The 19438-nt window shown below is 43.7% G+C and overlaps 1 protein-coding gene and 1 non-coding gene across 8 annotated transcripts; both read right to left on the bottom strand.

The window, feature by feature from the left end:
* Nucleotides 1-415: 415 nt before the first annotated feature.
* Nucleotides 416-18195, bottom strand: eif4g1a (eukaryotic translation initiation factor 4 gamma, 1a). 7 transcript variants are annotated; one of them, XM_028977639.1, is made up of 35 exons: nt 18014-18195; nt 17719-17810; nt 14484-14539; nt 14287-14406; nt 13558-13632; nt 13337-13369; nt 12604-12624; nt 11918-12094; nt 11732-11831; nt 10779-10889; nt 10039-10184; nt 9805-9897; nt 9331-9400; nt 8438-9241; nt 8267-8352; nt 7921-8110; nt 7716-7849; nt 7480-7593; nt 6998-7387; nt 6084-6230; nt 5695-5931; nt 5363-5467; nt 5013-5276; nt 4632-4743; nt 4425-4539; nt 4065-4333; nt 3626-3741; nt 3238-3410; nt 2051-2176; nt 1862-1943; nt 1684-1782; nt 1469-1603; nt 1230-1308; nt 980-1120; nt 416-825 (listed from the first exon to the last, which is right to left on the bottom strand). In XM_028977639.1, the coding sequence occupies exons 4-35, from the start codon at nt 14359-14361 to the stop codon at nt 644-646; spliced, it is 5001 nt and encodes a 1666-aa protein (XP_028833472.1). In that variant the 5' UTR covers nt 14362-14406; nt 14484-14539; nt 17719-17810; nt 18014-18195; the 3' UTR covers nt 416-643. The 7 variants fall into 7 exon arrangements, with proteins under 7 accessions (XP_028833472.1, XP_028833470.1, XP_028833471.1 ...); XM_028977637.1 differs by having other exon boundaries at nt 4425-4542; XM_028977638.1 differs by lacking the exon at nt 14484-14539 and having other exon boundaries at nt 4425-4542.
* On the bottom strand, nt 3491-3566 carry LOC114789431 (small nucleolar RNA SNORD66). The gene has a single exon (XR_003749681.1). It is a non-coding gene; the product is annotated as a small nucleolar RNA SNORD66 (small nucleolar RNA).
* Nucleotides 18196-19438: the final 1243 nt, after the last annotated feature.

Raw genomic sequence — 19438 nt, forward strand, 5'->3', positions numbered from 1 at the left:
TAGTCAAGGTCCAAACAAAAGGTCAAAGTCCATCCCTCTTCCTGGTTTTGCAGGTCCCACACTGGTAAACAAGAAGCCAAAAGAGGAAGGGATGTGGGGGGCTTTGCTCAAGGAGGAGGGAAGAAGAAAAAAAAAAAAATTTCAGCATCTCCGCACCTTTAAAACAGAACACTTCAGCTCCCCTGCACATCACTCTCGCTAACCTTAAGAGCTTAAAGTTTGATCGGAAGTCACACGCACGCATCAGGGCATGTCCCCATGTCATGCCTCGTGAACATAAAATGACCATTTCTTTTAAAAACTCTATACTTGCATGTAATACACTATGTTGCATCTATATTTATATTAACATAAGAGCAGCGTTGGTTTGTATCGTCTTTTCAGGAATTATTGTCTCATAAAAAATGTAAATGACTTGATGTTAACATATTTAAGAACTGCAATTTTTTTTTTTTTTTTTGCAATTTTATTTCATTAAGTGGCCACAAGGGGATGAGAAAAAGAACGGGACAAAAACTGATTGTAGTTTGTATCAATATTGATACGATTGGCTTAACGAGGATAATGTTCATGTCTGAAATCCTCCCATCAGCATCTTTCCCTTTATGCACCCTCTGCTGTGCCAAGGTGATGTGGGCGGTGCCTAGCTGTTGTCTGACTCCTCTTCTGCTTCACGAAGCCAGGTGAAAAAGGCTGTCACTGACTTCAGGGCCACACCCTTTCCCTGCTGCTCAGCAGGATCCTTGCTGGACTCCCATTTGTAGAAGGCCTCCTCCTTAATCACATCCTCATCGTAGAGTGTGTCAAAAAACATGCGTAGCAAGTCTGATGAAAGACATGCAATTATTTTGATTAATCCATGGTTCAAAATTCATACCACTGAGTACTTAACAAATTAACCAAAAAAAAAAAAAAAAAAAAGTAAAAAAAAAACACAGAGCTTGGCTCATTGTGTAGACAAAATAGAACAGATACTTACTAGCAGGTTGCTCCATCTGCACCATGAGTGCCTGGAGAGCATAAAGTGCCTGCAGTTCCTTCTGGTCATCACTCAGGTACTTCTGGAGGAGTTTGGCCCTTTGAGTAATTTGCTCCACATTCACTTTGTATGGGTTTTCATCTTGAAAGACAGAAGAACGAACATTGATTTGGGTGGCAGGAAGGAGGGTTTATTTAAAAAAAAAAAAAAAAAAAAAAAAAAAAAAAGGCTGCTCCAGGAATGTACTTACAAATAATGGCCGACTGACAGACAGAAGTCATGAGCGATCTCACAAACTGACTAGAGATCTGGTGCTCATCCAAATTAGCCTGAAGACAGGGAATTAATAACATTGACTTGTACATTCATTTATTCATAAAAGCACAGCAATCATATCTTAGAGAGAATTTTAAACTCAAGCGTTCTAATATTTCATAAAACACCTGAAGATACAATTTAACCAGTGAATCAAGTTATGAGCAAACGTACTTCCACCCAGTCATGGATCCTCTGGTTGCTAGCTTTGTCCTGGATGAGTTTGTCCAGCTGCTTGATCAAATCCTCCATAGTAAGCTCCTTTTTAGTAGGTTGATCTGACTCTTCCCTAAGAGTAAACTCCACATTCTACAGACAGGAGGGGATGGGTGTAAGCTTTAAGAAAAGATTGCCTAAAAAGGAATCTGATGCTTTAAAAAGATACATACCTGTTCTGTGACAAACTGGTTGACATCTTCATCCTCTGGCAAAAAGTCCTTCCAATTGAGCCCAGCCTCAACCCAAAGTGCTCCAGCCTTTTTATGGCTCTGGAAATTCAATAAAGTTAAAGTTTTAATATGGGCAGTGATAATCATGGAATCACTTCTGATTTAAAAGCATACATACAAGTCCTTTGCACAACAGATTAAGAATCTGCACCAGGAGGACCGCAGCTTTTCCAATAGGCAGCAGTGGTTTTGAAATTTCTCTGATTTAAAAAAATAAAAAATAAATAAAAATTAAATAATTTTAGCAAGACCGTATGTCATAAGTTTTGAAAAGCCATTCCAACACCAAAGTACAAAAGACGCATACTTGAAGAGTTGTCCCATGGGAATTCCACCCTCCTGAAGCATGGGGGTGATTATCTCAGCCAGGTATAGCCATATGTGGGGAATGTCTATGGCCATGTCATCTGCCAATTCCAGAGTTTCATGCAGTCTGGAGTAAACAAAAAAAAAAAAAAAAAAATGGAGTTAAAGCAATCTGTAAAGAGGAGAGTTTATGCATTTACAGAAAGCTGACAAGCCAAGGACTCTTTAAATAGCATTGTGCAACCAGAAGGACAACACTCATCTGTGCTTTTAAATTCACTGCTCAAAAAATAAAAGGAAACACTTCCTTTTAAAAAAAACACACAAATGTAACTCAGTCACACTTCTGTGAAAAACTGTCCACTTAGGAAACACTGAATTTCACTTGCTGTTGTGCAAATGGAATAAACAGGTAAAAATTATAGGCAATTAGCTAGACATCCCCAATAAAGGTGTGGTTCTGCAAGTGGTAACCACAGACCACTTAGTTCCTATGCTTTGGTCACTTTTGAATGCGGGTGGTAACATGAGACGGAATCTACAACCCACACAAGTGGATCAGGTAGTGCAGCTCATCCAGGATGGCACATCAATGCGAGCTGCGGCAAGAAGGTTTGAAGAGTATGCTCTGGACACCATGCTGGCAGAGAGACACTTCCAGGAGACAGGCCACACGTCCACAGGTTGTCGGGCCCTTGTACATATAGCCCAACACCATGCATCCCTCAGGAGACCACCCACCACCTCATCAGGAGCATGTCCACGCATTGTTAGGAGGTCATGCAGGCACGTGGAGGCCATACACACTACTGAGCCTTGTGTTGACTCTTTTTACAACAAATTTTGGATTGCATTACATAAATTTTACATTATATCAAAGTTGAATCAGCCTGTAAAGAGTCTTTCCATGTTTCATTTTGAGAGTGACTACAAATCCAGAACAAAATGGACTGAATTTGTGTGTTAGCAGTTTCAACTATCAATGGAAATGAAATTTTATATGCAGAAGTTTTATTAACTCAGATCTAGGATGTCACTGGTTTTCCCTTTAATTTTTGAGCAATGTCTGTATTCTGGCATTTTAAAAAAAGAAAAGAAAAAAAAAAATAAAAGAAAAAAAAAAGAAAGAAAGGAGGCTTCCTAGGCAAATGTGTAATATAATATAATATACAATACACAAACACCCACCCTTTGTAGAACTGCTCTGGAGGTAGTACACCCTTAGTGACGAGTTGGTGAGCCAAGAGGCCCATGTGCTCCCTGGCAATTGTGCTGCGCTCCAGTGTGGACTCCACACCATTCCGCACAAAGACGAAGAGCAGAGATGTGCTGTTCAGCTCCTGCACACACTGCAGTGCCTCCTACGAAAATAATAAATAAACAAAAAAAAAGTTACCAAAAGCACAGATAGCTTTCACATTAATATTAAAGCATTCAATGGCTCCTCAGTTCCTCAATCCCATCACTTCAGTTCAGTGGCCCAGACACATGGCTCAAAATAGAGGTCATCAGTAGAGTTATTTGCTTTAGGTCTCTAGTTAAAGATGTGTTTGTGAAGGGACAAGCACACACTGACCTTCATGTCATTGATGTGCAGGTACTCCTCAACAATAGCCTTAGACTTCTTATCCACCTCGTCCTCACTGAGGGCTGGCTTGGCTGTAGCTGTGGGTGGGGTGGGTTCACACTTCACTGCGGAGGGGAAAGGGACCTTGTCAAGCGGTGTTTAAGAGGACAATTTCAGACAGGGTTTGAACCAAATATGAATCAGATGAAGTGTTTGTGGGGAGTAGTGATTGAAAGTTCAGCCATTTTCAGAAATCCGGCCCTTGTGGCACAGCTCACAATAAAGGGGCGGCACTTAAGTTATTTTAAATCTGGAGCCTCATATTTTTCATGTGTAAGAGCTGGTGCCCAAGCTTCCAAATCACTAGGGCGAAGGTTTTTGGAGGATCAACAAAATAATTGTTGTAGTCTCTGAATTGCCCCTCCTGCCCCATCAAATCAATGCTCACCGCTCTCCTTGCTCCTGTCCCTGGAACCACGTCCTGATCGGTCATCAGTCATACTAGCAACACGACGCACAGCTTCTCCACGGCCATCCGCTCCATGGCTACGCTCCTCACTCTCTTTGCTAAAGCTGCGCTTGGTCACAGTTGGACGATTCCTGTCTGCACTACGGTCATCCCGGCTATCACGCCTCTCAAACCGGTCAAAACGATTACGATCGCCACGCTCCCGGTCCACACGATCCCGGTCACTACGATCTCGACTGGAGCTGCTCCTGTGGATTATAGTAAAGATTAGATGCACACAGAATCCAGTGAAGTATTTAAAAAAAATAAAATAAAAAAAGCCAGAAAGACAGGACTCACCTGTGTGGCACTCGTCTGTCAGAGTCCATGGAGGAAGACGAGGAAGTGGACGAGACTCCCGGCTGCTGCAGAGCTGAAAAGCGATTTAGGGTGCTGGTGGCCGGACGGCCAGACTCTGCTGTGGCAGAAGCACCCACAGTCACTATTTTTGAAATCAAGACCGATACTAAACATGATCAAGTCGGTTCTGTGTGGCCATTGTTTTACCTGACTCACTGGGTTTGGCCCCACTGCCTCCACTGCTGCCCTTGCCCCAGCTGCCCCAAGTGCCCTTTCCTCCAGGGGCTAGGAGCTGGTTGTTAAAGTCCAAGGCTCCAGGCTGAGGAGGAAATGCCACAGATTAAAGAAACGTCCCTGGCAGACAGAGCAAAGTCCCTCCATTTAAAACAGAGCAAGGATCTAGAGAAACCCCCTTGATGTTTCAGTTCACAGGCAGACCATGATATGGGAACCTGCTTTTTTCCACGGACACACTTTGGTTAAAAACAAATTCCTTCTAAACCTTGAGACTAAAAATGTGGGAGGCAGCATCGGCCTCCAGCATATTTATGCTACTAGGAAACTAATCAGGTGTAGTCTGCCACAGACCTTAGTGATCTTGCTGAGGCGGCTGGTATCAATGGGTCTGTTCTTGCTGATCGGGACAGTATTCCAGCCCTCATCTTGTGGCTGACTGCCACGACCCCCAGACCCATGAGGTCCTCCTCGGGTGGGTCTTGGTGTGTCTTTCTTGGACATGAGCTGCTGCTGTACTTTGATCTGCTCTCTGTGCTCTTCCATTTCTGCTTCTTTGTGGATCTGGTCAATGGTCTTGGGCCCCTGGTCTACTACTCTTCTGGGCACCCAGTTGCTCTGTAGGCAGAAGATTATACAATATCAGCACTGTGCCTCAATCAAGTCCCTGTCAAATGTAAGGTCTATTCACAAATTAGCTTTACCCTTCTTAAGTCCAGAACATCCTGAAGCATGAAACGAATTCTAGATGATGTTTTCCTCTCCTTGATTATCTTCTCCATCTGGTTGAAGTACTGGTCCATACGTGGCTGTGGCAGTGTAGAAGTGTTTCAACATGTCAAACAACAAGTATCAAGTAAAACAGTCCTTTGACAAGACTGAGCTCATTCCCAGTGTTTATCAGTGGGACAGACATGTGGCTCAAATGGAAGGGAAATGACAGGATGATAAATTAACATTAAAGTTTGATTATTTGTATACCCAAAAAAGTAAAACCTTGGGTGAGTTTATTAAAAAGGGTAGGAGTGCCCCTCACCTTGGCTTTCTCAAAGTCCAGGTCCTTGCCAATAGTTGACAGGAGGCGGCACAAACACTCCAGGCTTTCCTCATCATGGTTTTTCAGCAGCTTGACTATGCAGTCATGCATAATGGGCTCTGTCAACATCTTGAGCTTAAACAGTTCTCCAATGAATTTGATGTTGCCAAGAGACCGCCGCCGAGCTTTGTCCTTGGACTCCTCAAGCTCAACACTCAGTCGTTGCTTCTCTTCCTCCTGCAGAACCCAATTTTTAAAAATTGCCACCCAGATTACAGGATGCAGTGAAGCACTTAATTTCTGAGATTGCGATCAGTGCTGATATATCAAATCATTTTTCCCCACAATTAGCAGGATTGGAGTGGTACAAGCCGCTGTGCGTGACTTACATCAGCAGCAGCATCCAATTCTTTCTGCTTTTGCTCAAGGATCTCATCATCGTCCTTGTCCTTCTCAAACTCCTTCTGACAACGGTTAAGCAGCAGCTTGCGAAAATTCACAGTGACTCCAGGCTTATCTGATGTGGGGACTTTCAGCTGAAGGTAAACAAATGTCACAGTAAGTATTTGTTTAAAATAAAGACACTCAGATACTCAAGATTTTAAAAGTCCCCTATTTTGAAAATTTCCCTCTGAGATGTATTAATATTAATACAAGTTCCCCTAGCATGTCTTCGGTCATGCAGTGGCTAGAAATGGTGAAAGAGAAGGGATAGTCATACAATGTAGTACAGCACACAGTGACAATAAAATCACCCAATCATGACAGGCGCATGGGGAGCAGTGTGTGGGTTTGCTCAGTGGCAACTTAGCGGATCAGGATCAGCAACCTTCTGCTTCCTTAACCGCTAGGCCACCAATGCCCCATAAAGTGTCCTTTGAATCACCCTTGGTGAGCAGCCATGAAAGGTGCCCACTGTGCTTTGACCATTTTGCGCCGCCATTCAGAGAGCGGCAGCTAGTTCAAATCTGGAATGTCTCCCCTTGTCCTAAGGGGAAAGGTTACCTCCCCGTTCTCATGCTTTTTCTGCCCAGATAATTTTCCCCACTCCTCCACTGAGCAACATGGCATCCAAACGTGCTAAGCATTCCAATTACTCTGTGATTGGATGTGAAAATTAGCATAAATGTGTTTCAGTTCAATCACGTGAGACTCTGTAGAAATAGTGGGTTAGTCATTTTTTTTTGGAAAAAATGCAGAAATATTGGTTTTCACGTCATATCGGCAAATGCCCACTCACTTCTATAGGCCGCCCTTCCAAAAAAAAAAAAAAAAAAAAAAAAGAAAAGAAAATGATACTCACCCCCATAAGGCAGCGGCACATGTTGGCATAAGCTACAGAGAAGTTGGGTTCAGAAATGGCTTTCTCAAAGATCAGGTCAATAACACCCTTGAGCCTCTCTTCTGTGTCAATGGTAAACTCAGACACCTGTTTCATCAGCTGCTGGAACATCTGAGGTGTGAGTTTATTCAAAATGCTCCTCACACGGCGAAACAGATCCTGTGTTTTGGCGCCCTCAGAGTCATCTTCAGGGTCCTCTTCTGCAGCACGACTGCGGGTCTGCTTCTTGACTGCAGGTTTCCATGCTTTCTCTGCCTTATTCAGCTGTATGTCATCATTGAGCGACACACTGGCGATGATCTTCCGTGGTTCCTTCCTTGGACCCTGCTGAGACCGCCGTGGGCCAGGGGGCTTTAGGTTAAGTTTGAGGAAAGTTAGTTAAGGTCAGAGTACAAATAAAAAATGAAGCGTTACGTTTTAAACAAAAAAAAAAAAAAACTTACAGGGCCTCTGCCACTGGAGGACTGTCTGCCAAGGTTGGCAAAGGACGGGGTGAAATCTGGGCCACAGTTTATCAGACGGCTTGGGTCCAAAGGACGCAATGGCGTCTTATTAGCCTAAGCATAATAAAAAGACAACATTACACACAGAAGAGAAGGAACCCCAAGGTGTGGTAGAATAGTATAAGGCAAGCCATCCAAAACAGAAACATGACACTTGGCCAGTTAAAGGCCCTGACCTTGTCAAGCACAACGTCGCTGATCTGTGGCAAACCCTCAGGCTTGTTCATGCTGGCACCAATAAACTGGAAGCCCAACAAGAACTCACGATCATACCTCTTCTTCTCTTCTGGGTTAATGGGCTTCCATTGATCTGCAAGGAAGCAGCAGTTATTTACTGATAGCGGACAAAAGCTGATAAACAGCGCATTAGCAAGGACATACCTTCTTTGTACTGATACTTCTGCTCAACTTTTGGTGCATCTGGTTCAATGTTTTCAGCATCAAGCTTATCCTCCTTCTCCTCCCATGTCTCCTCAGAGTCATCAGGAGTAATTACTGGGGGCGTAGCAGTGCGTGGCTCTGCCAACTCAACCTTCGGGGGCACGGGTTCAGGGACTGGTTCTACCTCGGGCTTTAAAATAAAAAAAAAAAGGGGTGGTTGACTTCAGGAAGTAGTATGTTGTGACTGCTGTAATTCCATAACGCTCCATTAATTTTGATTACACTGGGAGGGGAGATATGATGAGAACATACTTGATGTAACAATATATAATAAAAAGGCACAAACCTCTTTAAAGGCATCCAAGACATCACCAACATTCTTTCGGTCAAGATCTTTCAATCTTTTCTTCTTCTTTAAAACAGGCACAGCAGCTGGAAAAGTTTAGAAAGTGGAGCTTACTCATGGCTGGCTGGGTACAGCATTACCCCACCCAATCAGATATAATGCCTTTGATACCTTGCATAGTGGTGTCATCAGCAATGGCGCTGTCTGTGGATGAGGGAGTCTCCTCTGGAATCTCAGTCTCCTCTTCTACAGGGGTAGCATCAACCAAAGGCGTACACTCAAGCTCTTCGGAAATCTTAGGTTCAGTAATGGCCAAAGGGACGCTTTCAAGCTTCTCCTCGTGTGGCTCCTCAGCGTCCTGAGAGACACCGTTAGGTAGGCAAACTTCATCTGGTTTGTTTACTGTAGACTCCATATCAGGCTGAGGCGGCATCAAGGGGGCAGGGGAGGGCTCAACTTCCTTCACAGGTTCAGCACTACCATTGGCCATGGATGGAGCTGGAGTAGCCTCAACATTAAGTTCGACTGTGACGAGGGCAGGCTCTGTTATCGGATCCAAGATTGGCTCTGGCTGCATGTCCAGAGACTCTTGTTTTTCTTCATGGACCTCTTGTTCCACCTCATCATCCTGAATAGGGGACTGGCCCACTGTAGCCAGGCTAATATGGAGTTCATCCTGAGCTGAAGGGGCTTCAGGAGGCACTGGCCCATCAATGCAGTCAGATACGTGAAGCTCTGGTGGGGGAGAAGTTGGAGCTGGAGGTGGTGAGGGAGATGCAGCAGCAATTGCCTTTGGGTCCTCACCAGGGGGAATGGGGACTAGATCGCCACATGGGACAGTTTCAACCTCAGGGACAGGGCTGGCATTGGTAGAAGTGGGCACTTCCGGCTGCTCGGAAGAGGGCTGCTCAGTGGTCTGTGTAGGAGGTGGTGGGGTGGAGGTAGCTGGAGCATTAACAGGATTCACTTGCTCCTCTGAGATTTCACAAACAGAAGTCATTTGAACAAGTCAGTGATAAAATCCGAAAAGGTCGCACACTAAGCATTCATAAAAACATACTAACCTGCTCTGTTCACAACTGCAGGAGGCGGCAACACATCACCATTAGTTTGAATGGCAATCATTTCAGGAGCCTAGAATATTTGCACAAGAAAATTTTTGATCTAGGCTAATTACAAAATCATGGTGTGCAAGGACTTAATGGGGGGAGGGAAAAAAAAAAAAAAAAAAAAAAAAAAAAACACACACAACATGCATAGCTGAAGGAAGAATACATTTTACATTTACAGAATTTATCAGACGCCCTTATCCAGAGCAACGTACAATCAGTAGTTACAGGGACAGCCCCCCCCCGGAGCAACTTAGGGATACGTGTCTTGCTCAGGGACACAATGGTAGTAAGTGGGATTTGAACCTGGGTCTTCTGGTTCATAGGTGAGTGTGTTAACCACTACGCTACTACCACCCTACAGAATAACAATCAGCTGATTAAACCACCCATGTCTGTACCATAGAAAATGTTAGGCCAGCATTTTACCTGAGGAGGAGTGGGTGTCGACGTGGTTCTTCCACCGGACATGATTTCTTCAGTTATGTCACGTCCTCCCTGGTTAGGATCTCGTATTCTGATCTGCAAGAGGTGAATTTGGTTCCTAGCTTATTTATATGGAACATTTCTTCCTAATACAAGATGTCAGTGCAAACAACAAGATTGGTGTCAGAATGAAACACATTGCTGCTTTGACTAAGATGAGAATTGAGAAAGATGTACCTGCTTGCGCTCCCTTTTAGACAAGCCTTGCTGTTGGGGTGGAGGCTGTTGTGGTGGAGGTGGTGGCTGTTGAGCAGGGTTCAACATGACCGGCTGGGCTGGCACAGAGGGAGGGTACTGAGGCTGGGCAGGGTAATATGCTCCTGCTGTAAAAGGGTAAAAAAAAAAGGCAGAGAAATAAATCACCTCACTTTAACACAATAAAAAAAAAAATGGACATGCACATTGCATGCACCAACAGCAAAGCACAACAGCAGGCCACCTGTGAATGTCTTAAGTAAATTGGTATTTTAATTAACTTGCAAAATCTGTTTTCCCAACATGCTTCAGTTCAGAGTGCGCAGCCTCAAAAGCACAGGACTAACACTGCACTTACGTTGTTCCGGCATAGCATTGCTGTTTAATGCTGACCCACATTAACTGAGCAAGTTTAAACTGGTCAAGACTACATGAACAGAACTGGCTAAAATGAAGACAAAATGAGGGTTTATTCTTCTTTGATTCTCTCAGATAATTAGCACCAGATTTAATGCATATAAACAGTCTATTACTAGGCAGCGTTACTGATTGTGACACCGGAACAACGTAAAGCCACAGATGGGATGGATAGCCATCTGTAAACACCATGCCAGTGAGCATCCAAATCAGAGTGCATGTGCCCTTTAATCTGTCAGTGTACACCATTCACAAACCAGTTCACACGCATGGAGACACCAGCAAGCCCTTCACTTTCTACTCACCAGGGTAGCGCTGGGAGGTGAGGGGAGCGCCGTGGAGAGACAGACGCCCGTTCTCCCGCCCAGCTGACCTCCCCCCACCCCCCCGCCTCTCTCTCACAGAAAGAGAGGACTCTGAACTCAGGGGGAGAGGAGTGGGGAAAGACAGCAAAGGTAGGAGAGAAGGGAACAGAAAGAAAGGGACAACTGTGAACGACAGGCGTCAACAAAGAGCAGAAACTAATCGCTGGAGGACCACTGGACTCAGAAAGGTTAGAGGAAGAAACAGAAAATGAGAAATAAAGAAAAGGGACAAGGAAAGGTGAAATACCATGTACAGACAGCACCACCATTGTTAAAATCGGGCCAGGATATAGAGCTGACTTCACATTGGCCACAAGAGCAGTGAAGACCAATAGCACAAGCAACATCCCGAACAGGAAGTAGCCCTGGTGCATTAGTTAGTGAGATAGGCACGAGCCTAGACCAGGGGTTGGCAACCTATAACATTCAAAGAGCCATTTGAGTCCGGTTTCCACAAAAGAGAACACACCAGGAGCTCCCCCCACCTCCCAGCGCTACCCTGGTGATTGTAAAATGTAGGTAACTCAGCATTAAAAGTAATATGCTATGTATTAAAAAACCTAGGCTAGTGTGTTGCTTGGGTAATTTTGTTTATGCCAAGAAAATAGGGGTGGTGAACAGTTTTTACTACTTGAAGTCAACATATGCAAATCATTAAACACTAAATATCGCAAATGCCAGTTTACTCAGCCTATGAGGTGACTAAACTGATTAACAGCGCTCATGGGGTGGTGGGCATATATGGCCTTTGTGATTCAAATATTGGGAAAGAGGAGAAAAAAATTTATCTTCAAAATTTCAGGGGAGGGAAAAACACTTAGTGAGTTGCCAACCCCTGGCCTAGAGCTTTTTCAACATTGGTTCTTTAAAAGGCCTGAAGCAGCATTACTTACCATATGTACTATATTCAGCTGGATTGGTATTAGGGTAAAACCCAGTTGTTCCACTTGGCACAGAATACTGTTGCGTCTGCGCCATGTACGGTGTGCGGAACTGTCAAGAGAGTACGTAATTTAGAGCACAATTTAGACCATGTCTCCATACTGTGTTTGAATACAAGAAGCTAAGAAAGGCAGTACCTGGCCTGACTGGATGAAATAGGCGCCTTGAGAATTGGCAAACTGCAGCTGCTGCTGGGGGATCATCATCATCTGAGAGCCAGACTGGTAGACATGGGGAGGCGCCACAGCCCGCGGAGTGCTGCTCGGCGGGACCCGGGGGGCATTGCCGGGCAGACTGGGCCGGTTTGGATAAAACTGGAGATGAAAATGAAAATGGTTTCACTTCTACATCAAAACACAAAAATAGCAGAAGAGGGAGCTTGGTAACATTGAGAGAATGATGCATGATATGAATGAAGCAAATAACACTAATAAATGACAGTGCAGAAACCACTGCAAATAGATTTTTGTTCACAATTGTGCAGTCGTAAATACATTTTTTTTTTAAATATAAAAGGCATTGCATCTCAGTGAAGCTTCAGCAAATTGGGCATAATTTATTTTTATTAAAGGGCTTAATAGCTGACAGTTTCCATAAAAAAAAAAAAAAAAAAAAAAATACAAAATACACAAAAAGGTATTTGAACCATCAAAGTTGATACAGTTCAATAATTGGGGTGAAACCAGTTTTCCATTTACATTTATTGATTAGCTAATAATACCATTTAGTCAGGCAGTTGACAAGTTAAAATTTCTATATATAAAGAACTTCCCCATTACATTCAAGACCTTATCTCAGGTGAGAAGGAAAGAGAAACAATTACCTGCAGTGACCTGAATCCACCCTTCAGTCCCATAACACACCAGAGGTGACAAGAGTGGCAAGAGACAGAAAGGCCAAGCGCAGGAAAGACAGAGGTGGAGGAAAAAAAAAAAGAGGCAAGAAGCAGTATAACTGTTAGCTTAGAGCACACACACACTGGTGAGGACAGACAGGCGACAGACAGCGCAACTCCAATATTCTCTACCACTGAGCTAAAAAGAGTTAAGGAATGCAGGTCCTGCTGAGGCAGACCAAACATTTTTAAAAGATTAAATCCAATACAACTCCAAGTACTTTTCCCCATTGTCATTTAAAACCAACTACGTCATGGAGATTGTGGAGGAGGCGAAATTACACGGATTTGACCATGGAAATCCATTTCCTAATTAATTCACTTTTCTACCTGTTTAAAATCTGCTCATTACCAGCTTTCAGAATTAAGTTAGTGTCAAAAGGTAAATTCAACATGTGCAAACTCAGAAGACTGTGAAACACTCAGCAACCTAAGATTTCTATGTGAAATGTTTTAAATTTTCTGGGTATGTTGCCATGGTCACAGAAGAATGTTTTAATCAGTTCTTTTGATATGCTCAAGCAACATTGATGTATTATGGTCTATGACACTGGATGAAAGTCATTACTCCATAATACAACAATTGAGAATACTAGTAAACTAAGGTTTGTGCTCATTCGCACAAGCTACAACCTACTAAAGGATCAGTAAATGTTAGTACCTGTTGGTGTAAAGCACGTGGCCCTGGAGCAAACTAGGAGAGCAGGAGAGAGCAAAGAGGTCAAAAGTTCAGCACACAGAGAAACTGACCCTGGATGGACATGCAGAGATTTCTCTACTCACACAGATATGAAAAGACAAAGCAGGCACACTCGCACACACTAGACAGACATAAGCAGCATGGCCATGACACTAGAAACATGTGTTGTAGGGATAGTGTACCTGTCTGGGCTGCGGGGCAGTGTTCATCTGTGGAGTATAGACAACAGTTTGAGGCTGGCCGGCAGGAAAGGGAGGCTAAAAGAGAGGGGGGAAAAAGGAGCCCTAGTTTACTTGCTGCACAACTATGTACCCGTGATTTGTGATTTTTTTTTTTACTGAGAAGTAAGCTAACAAAGCTAGAAGACCATAAAGGCACAGACAACACTTATCTTTTTCCTAAAATGCCATAAATCCCAACCAGGTATGGAAAAAATACTGACTAGTTCAAAGTCACTGTGCCGTTTACATGTACATATACAACAATCAAAAGCTTGGACATCTTCTCTATAGCAGTTATAAAGACTAAGATGGAGGCCACCTTGAATGATGTTATTTCAGAGTGGACTACCTTCATAAGGTTTGTTCACTAGTCGTCAAGTGTCACTTAATGAGATGTTCATACACGAGTGAATGATAAGAAGACTCATCTGTAGACTCATCTGAGTCTTGCATAAGAAAATGCAAGACTCAGATGAGTAGGAGTTTCTATACTTTTGACAGGTAGTGTATTTGCTGTGTTAAAGGGGGGAAAAAAAAAAACGTGTAAATTATTTTCATTTACGCTTGTGACATCTTACACATGTAACTAGGAACATTTAGACCATTCATAGAAATTTGCACATTGCGCATTAGACCTCAGACTAAGATACAGGACATGCATCTTGCACTACATCAACTTCAGACACTAACCTGGGTCAACCCTGGGGATGGGGCAGGGAGGGGGACTGAAGGGGGTCCTGTTATAGGCTGCGGTGGTTTATTCATTTCATGTGGTTCTGCATCAGGGGGGCCTCGGACCTGACAACCAAACTGCAACAAGGCAATGGAAATGGAATCAGCCATGGACCGACAAAGCACACTAAATGAGTAAATAAAAAGATAAAGACCTCTGAAATAATCCTGTGAAATAAAAGATCACTGTCTTTTGTCTCCAGCAGTCAACCTAGAAAGAGAAAGTGGTACAGTGGGTAAAATGGAAACAAGCATGTACAGCAACATATCAACTAGATATGGGGTCGGCATCCTTTTAGACTCAAAGAACCATTTGGATCTAGTTTCCAAAGGAGAAAAAGCCTCGGGAGACTGTAAAATGAAGATAAACGTTATTTAAAAGTTTATGCTATGTATAAAAGTATGCTAGTGTGTTGCTTGGGAAATTCAATATTTGTGAAACGGTGGGGTTTCACCCGTCTAAAACCCAGCTGGACGGGGGGGGGGGATAAATAAATAATAATAAATAAAAGGTCACCCTAACTTAGCGGCGCTAACTCTACATAACTTGCTTACCAGCATCAAGTCAACATATGCAAACCATTAAACACTAAATATTGCAAACAACTGTTTACTCAGCCCAAGATGAGTCCGATTTTGAAACGCTACTTTAATTGAACAAACTGATTAACAGCTCTGGTGGGGGTTGCAAGCATATCTGCATATAGGGCATTTGTGATGCATATTTTGAGCAAAAAAAAAAAAAAATTGCACCCATAGCATGTGACAAAAAAACTTCTGAATTTGAGAGAGAGGGAAAAAAAAAAACAAAAAAAAAACACGTATTCTCCAAAGTTGCAGTGTAAAGATGACAGTGCGGCATGCGGCCCCAGAGCCAAGGTTTTCAGACCCCTGAATTAGATGAAAATCTATGGGACATCATTGTGGAAGGGGGAAGAAAAACTATATATACACACTCATGTTCGACAAGAGTATTTTGGGTGGGGTAGCGTCGTGTCAGTAAACTGATAACAGTACACCACCCACCCCGGCGTCACATACAGGCATCCTGACATACACACTCTTGCTCACTCACCTTCCCTGCAGTTTTAAAAAAAGAAGGTGAAAACTGAGTACAATAGGACCCATTTCTCAAACATAATATAAACTCAGTAACATGATCAAAATGCCTGGACTTCAATCCAGTTGAATTAAACTAATCAATAATCCTGTAAATGTGATCAGACAACAGTTTAATGAAAATTGTGTCTTTTTACAAACGTTATTGTTTGTATGTATTGGTACAGATTTGAATATTTTCATTGTTTACAATGTGGGCTTTGTGAGAAACACTGAGCAAAAACTATGTATTGGGACCTTGAAAAATGTACACAAGCTTTGAAATCTTATCACTCAGTATTGTTGAGAATTTGCCACACCCAAAATTTCTCCAGTATATATGTTCTGCCATTAGCCCAAGAAAGCCTAGGGCAACCCCTATAGAGCAGGTCGTAGCGCATAGAGTCGGTGTCCCAATTAAGGATTGGGCTTTGTCCTAGACCAAAAGAGAACACTGACGTTCTTGAAAAGGAAAACCACTTTTAGTCTAGAACTTGGCTTAATCCATAAACAAGAAGCTGACCAATTCAGCAAAATTCACCTAACCTGCAGTCCCTCAACCTGATCAGCATTAAACCACCCCACAATTCAATTCCACGTGATGTGTGAGTGATAATTTAGCAGAACTTCCAAAAGGCCACGGATAAAATGGCAATAAAATGCATATTACAATATTCCTTTTTAAAAAAGCATGTAAAACATTTCAGTTCAGGTAAACTCATTGTATTTAGTGCAACACCTCAATTGACAAACACAAAAGAACCAAAGGCATTATAGGCTGTGTGGGGATTACTAGCCACCTAAAATATGATGCAAAGTTTGAACTACTAACTAGAAGACTGCTGGGCCGGTGACAGGACCAGTTAAGACCAGACAATTCTGTCATTTGCCTTTGAGATCCTTCCAGAACAGGTCTATGAGAGGGGTCTCCAGAGGTTGGGGGTAAGCGGGACATCAGAGGCCTCGTTGTGGGCCAGATCCCCGCTGTCATGAGGCTGAGCGGTGACGCCGCGTCGACCTCCGTCCAGCACATTTCGCCAAATCCGTAACGTGATTAAAACCGGCAGGCCGAGTCCAGAAACTCCGAACCACGCCGATCATTTGACCAAATTAAAAAGAGAGACAGCTGCAGCGAGGACGCGCGTTTGACACGGAACGAGAGACTCTTTTCCTTTAAATGGGAAGGCGAGAGGAAATATGGAGAAATAAGGACGTGTCACATCGGCCTTAGCAGTGATAGCTTTAGCCGCTGCTCTGCCATATGGCCTCCGTTATTCGGCGCGATAGACGAGGACAAATCGCCGCTCTCTTAAAACGAAGCGGCAGGTTTAACACGAAAAGGGGTGAAAATCGCGGGGCCACGGAAAACTTTAGCAGCAAAATTGAGTTTTTTTTTTTTTTTTTTTTAAGAGAAAAGGAAAAAAAAAAAAGTGCACCGCGGCCTGCTAGCCAACTTAGCCAAGGGGGTAATTAACACGGGGCTTTCGGCCTGCGCTCACCTCAAGGCTTCCCACGTCAAATTCATTTCTAGAACACTCAGGAAAGTCTCATTTGTGTCCCACGTCGACAGGCCGACTGCGTGTTAGTTAACACAGGCCGGTCTGTGGAAAATTGGCTCGTTTTTAAGAGTGGGCCGGTCCGTTTTTTAGGGGTACTTCACAGGCCCGGAATCCCTGAAAAACGACAGCGAGGACAAAATCCGACTAATTCCGACACGTACAAAAGAAACGCCGGTTTAAAACTCAAAATATAAAACACGCAGAGCCGACTGAACGAATGAAATTAAGCAAGTCCAAACACACAACTAGAGCAATACTCTACAAATAGGAGAGGAAACACGCGTTATTTGTTTTAAAATGACAAAACCAACGCGGTTAATGTGCGTGGAAGTCATCAAATTTACACGAGGGAATCGTTCTGGTCTCCTCTCGACGCAAAGCGGGATTATTCTATTGTCACTGTTCGAAGTCCCAGTCAGATGACCGATTACCTGTTAGTCGAAGGATAAATGGTCTGAAAGCCTGCGAATGGTTCGCCGCAAAAAAAAAATAAAAAAATACAACCAAAAATCCTCCCGAGTCCTCTAAACACCAATAAAACCCCATTAAAAACCACGCGGCGACATGTGCAAAAAAAAAAACGCGTGTTCTGGACACGGCGAGCGGTGCGGCGTTCCAGCGTGGAACCACCCGGCGAGCGGTGCTATTTAGCCAGGCGGCCGGCTAGTCGGTGGAGGGAAAACGTGGACGCGAGGAGCCGCAGGCCCGTGTCGCACACGCCGGGAGAACTTACCTAAAGTCGGGAGCAGCGACGGGGTCAGGAGTGAAGGGCGACTCGGCGCCGGGTTTCAAGCTCTCCAAAGTTGGTTCGGGGTTATTTTCTCTCTTCAAGTCAAACAAGCAAAGCGAGAAGAAGAAATAAATAAAACCAGAATACACATCGGGTCCCAGGCGAGAGCGGCGCCAGCCGGGCGATGCCCGCCAGCGACTGTCACTTAATATATTGAAAAAAAAAACCCGGCAGCGTGCGAAGGGCATAAGAAAAGTGTTCCGACGGCCCAATACAGAATTCAGAAGTTATTACTAACAACTTATTTGCGTCCAGGACAAGCCTTTCCACCGGAGGTCCATGTTTAAGGCGCGGATGGTGACGGATTGCCGGTACGTTGTCCACACGACTCTGGGGAAGCCCGCTTTTACAACAGAGCCATAGTGCAATGCCTTCCTCTCCTTGAGTCCGCGGAGCCGGACGGGGCGCTCGGTGAGCCGCGCGTCTGCTTCCGGGTTATTCGCGCCTGCCGCCGCCCACGTCACGTGACACGGGGGGGGGAGAGAAAGCCGCTCTTCACTGAAATGGTGCGGCCGGGAAAAGTGTCGTGGGGAAAATTTCCACATTCAAAAGGGAAACAGGAAATATGTTTAGGGATGCATAACGGGGCCAGCAAATGTCTAGTCTACCGGGCCTTTAGAACGGCAGAGTCTGCACGAAACGGCACGTCGTGATTTAAGGACACCGTGCTCACGTTTTTATATATATTCATATATATATTTAGAAAATAAGCCAACACAGAAGAGTGTACACTTTTGTATAATATTGAAAGAATATTTAAATGTTTGACGTGAAACAGGAACAAACAGTGACCTTCAAAAAGCAGCTTTGTTCAAGCTAAGAAGATAATGGCTTCAAACATTTCACCATGCCTACTTATGCATCCACGGAAGACACAGGCGGAAATTCGTTAAAATGACTTTTAGGACTTTTGAGTCCGATTTACCCTTGACCCCGGCGTGTAGTAATTGTAAGTACCAGAAGAGGGCCCAGTGAGCTCAACATTTCCTGCAGTTGGCACGTGGTTAAAAATGACTTTAACTTTCACAAACTCATCACCAAAATGCAAACACAGTCAAGACGTCACGTTTATAAATATTTTACGCAAGATTGCATCTGTATTTTTATCATTTAAATATAAAATGAACACTAAAAAATCGGTACTGAAGCAAACTTATTTGAAAACTCACATTTCCAATGTCACCATTTTTAATACTTTTTGTGTTTGCATTGAGTTTGGTGCAGAACTCCTTACCCTAATTCTTCCAAAGCATAGAGGTGTGTGTGTGTGTGTGCGTGCGTGCGCGTGCGTGCGTGTGCGTGCGTGTGCATGTGATGGGCTTGTGACCTGCCCTGGGTGAGATCTTGTCAGGTCCAGTATTCCACAATGGCCTCCAGAGACGTCAATATGATGCATATTGACTGGAATCCAAACACACCTTTATACATTGTGACTTTAAAGCTCTCTTTCTACCGGACAAAAACCATCATGCATAAAACCTTTGGAATATCAGTCCAAATGGATTTGGGAATTTGTACCTAAAGTTGCATACATTCTGAATCATCTGTCATGGTGTCCTAGGTGGTGGAATGAACTTCCCCTAGATTTTGGAACAGCTGAATCACTACTGATTTAGCCAAAAGCCATCCTTTTAGGGGCTCATATATATAAAGTTGGGTCCTG

This window comes from Denticeps clupeoides, chromosome 4 (genome assembly GCF_900700375.1).
Source record: "Denticeps clupeoides chromosome 4, fDenClu1.1, whole genome shotgun sequence".
NCBI lineage: Eukaryota > Metazoa > Chordata > Actinopteri > Clupeiformes > Denticipitidae > Denticeps > Denticeps clupeoides.

Bases quoted from the DNA above. Each gene is read 5' to 3' on its own strand.
- eif4g1a (XM_028977638.1), bottom strand. From the start codon at position 14,361: ATGAATAAACCACCGCAGCCTATAACAGGACCCCCTTCAGTCCCCCTC. The intron at 12,095-12,603 runs GTAATTGTTTCT...TTTCATCTCCAG, and splicing joins GTGGATTCAGGTCACTGCAG to TTTTATCCAAACCGGCCCAG. The intron at 2,177-3,237 runs GTGGGTGTTTGT...TGTTTACTCCAG, and splicing joins CCAGAGCAGTTCTACAAAGG to ACTGCATGAAACTCTGGAAT.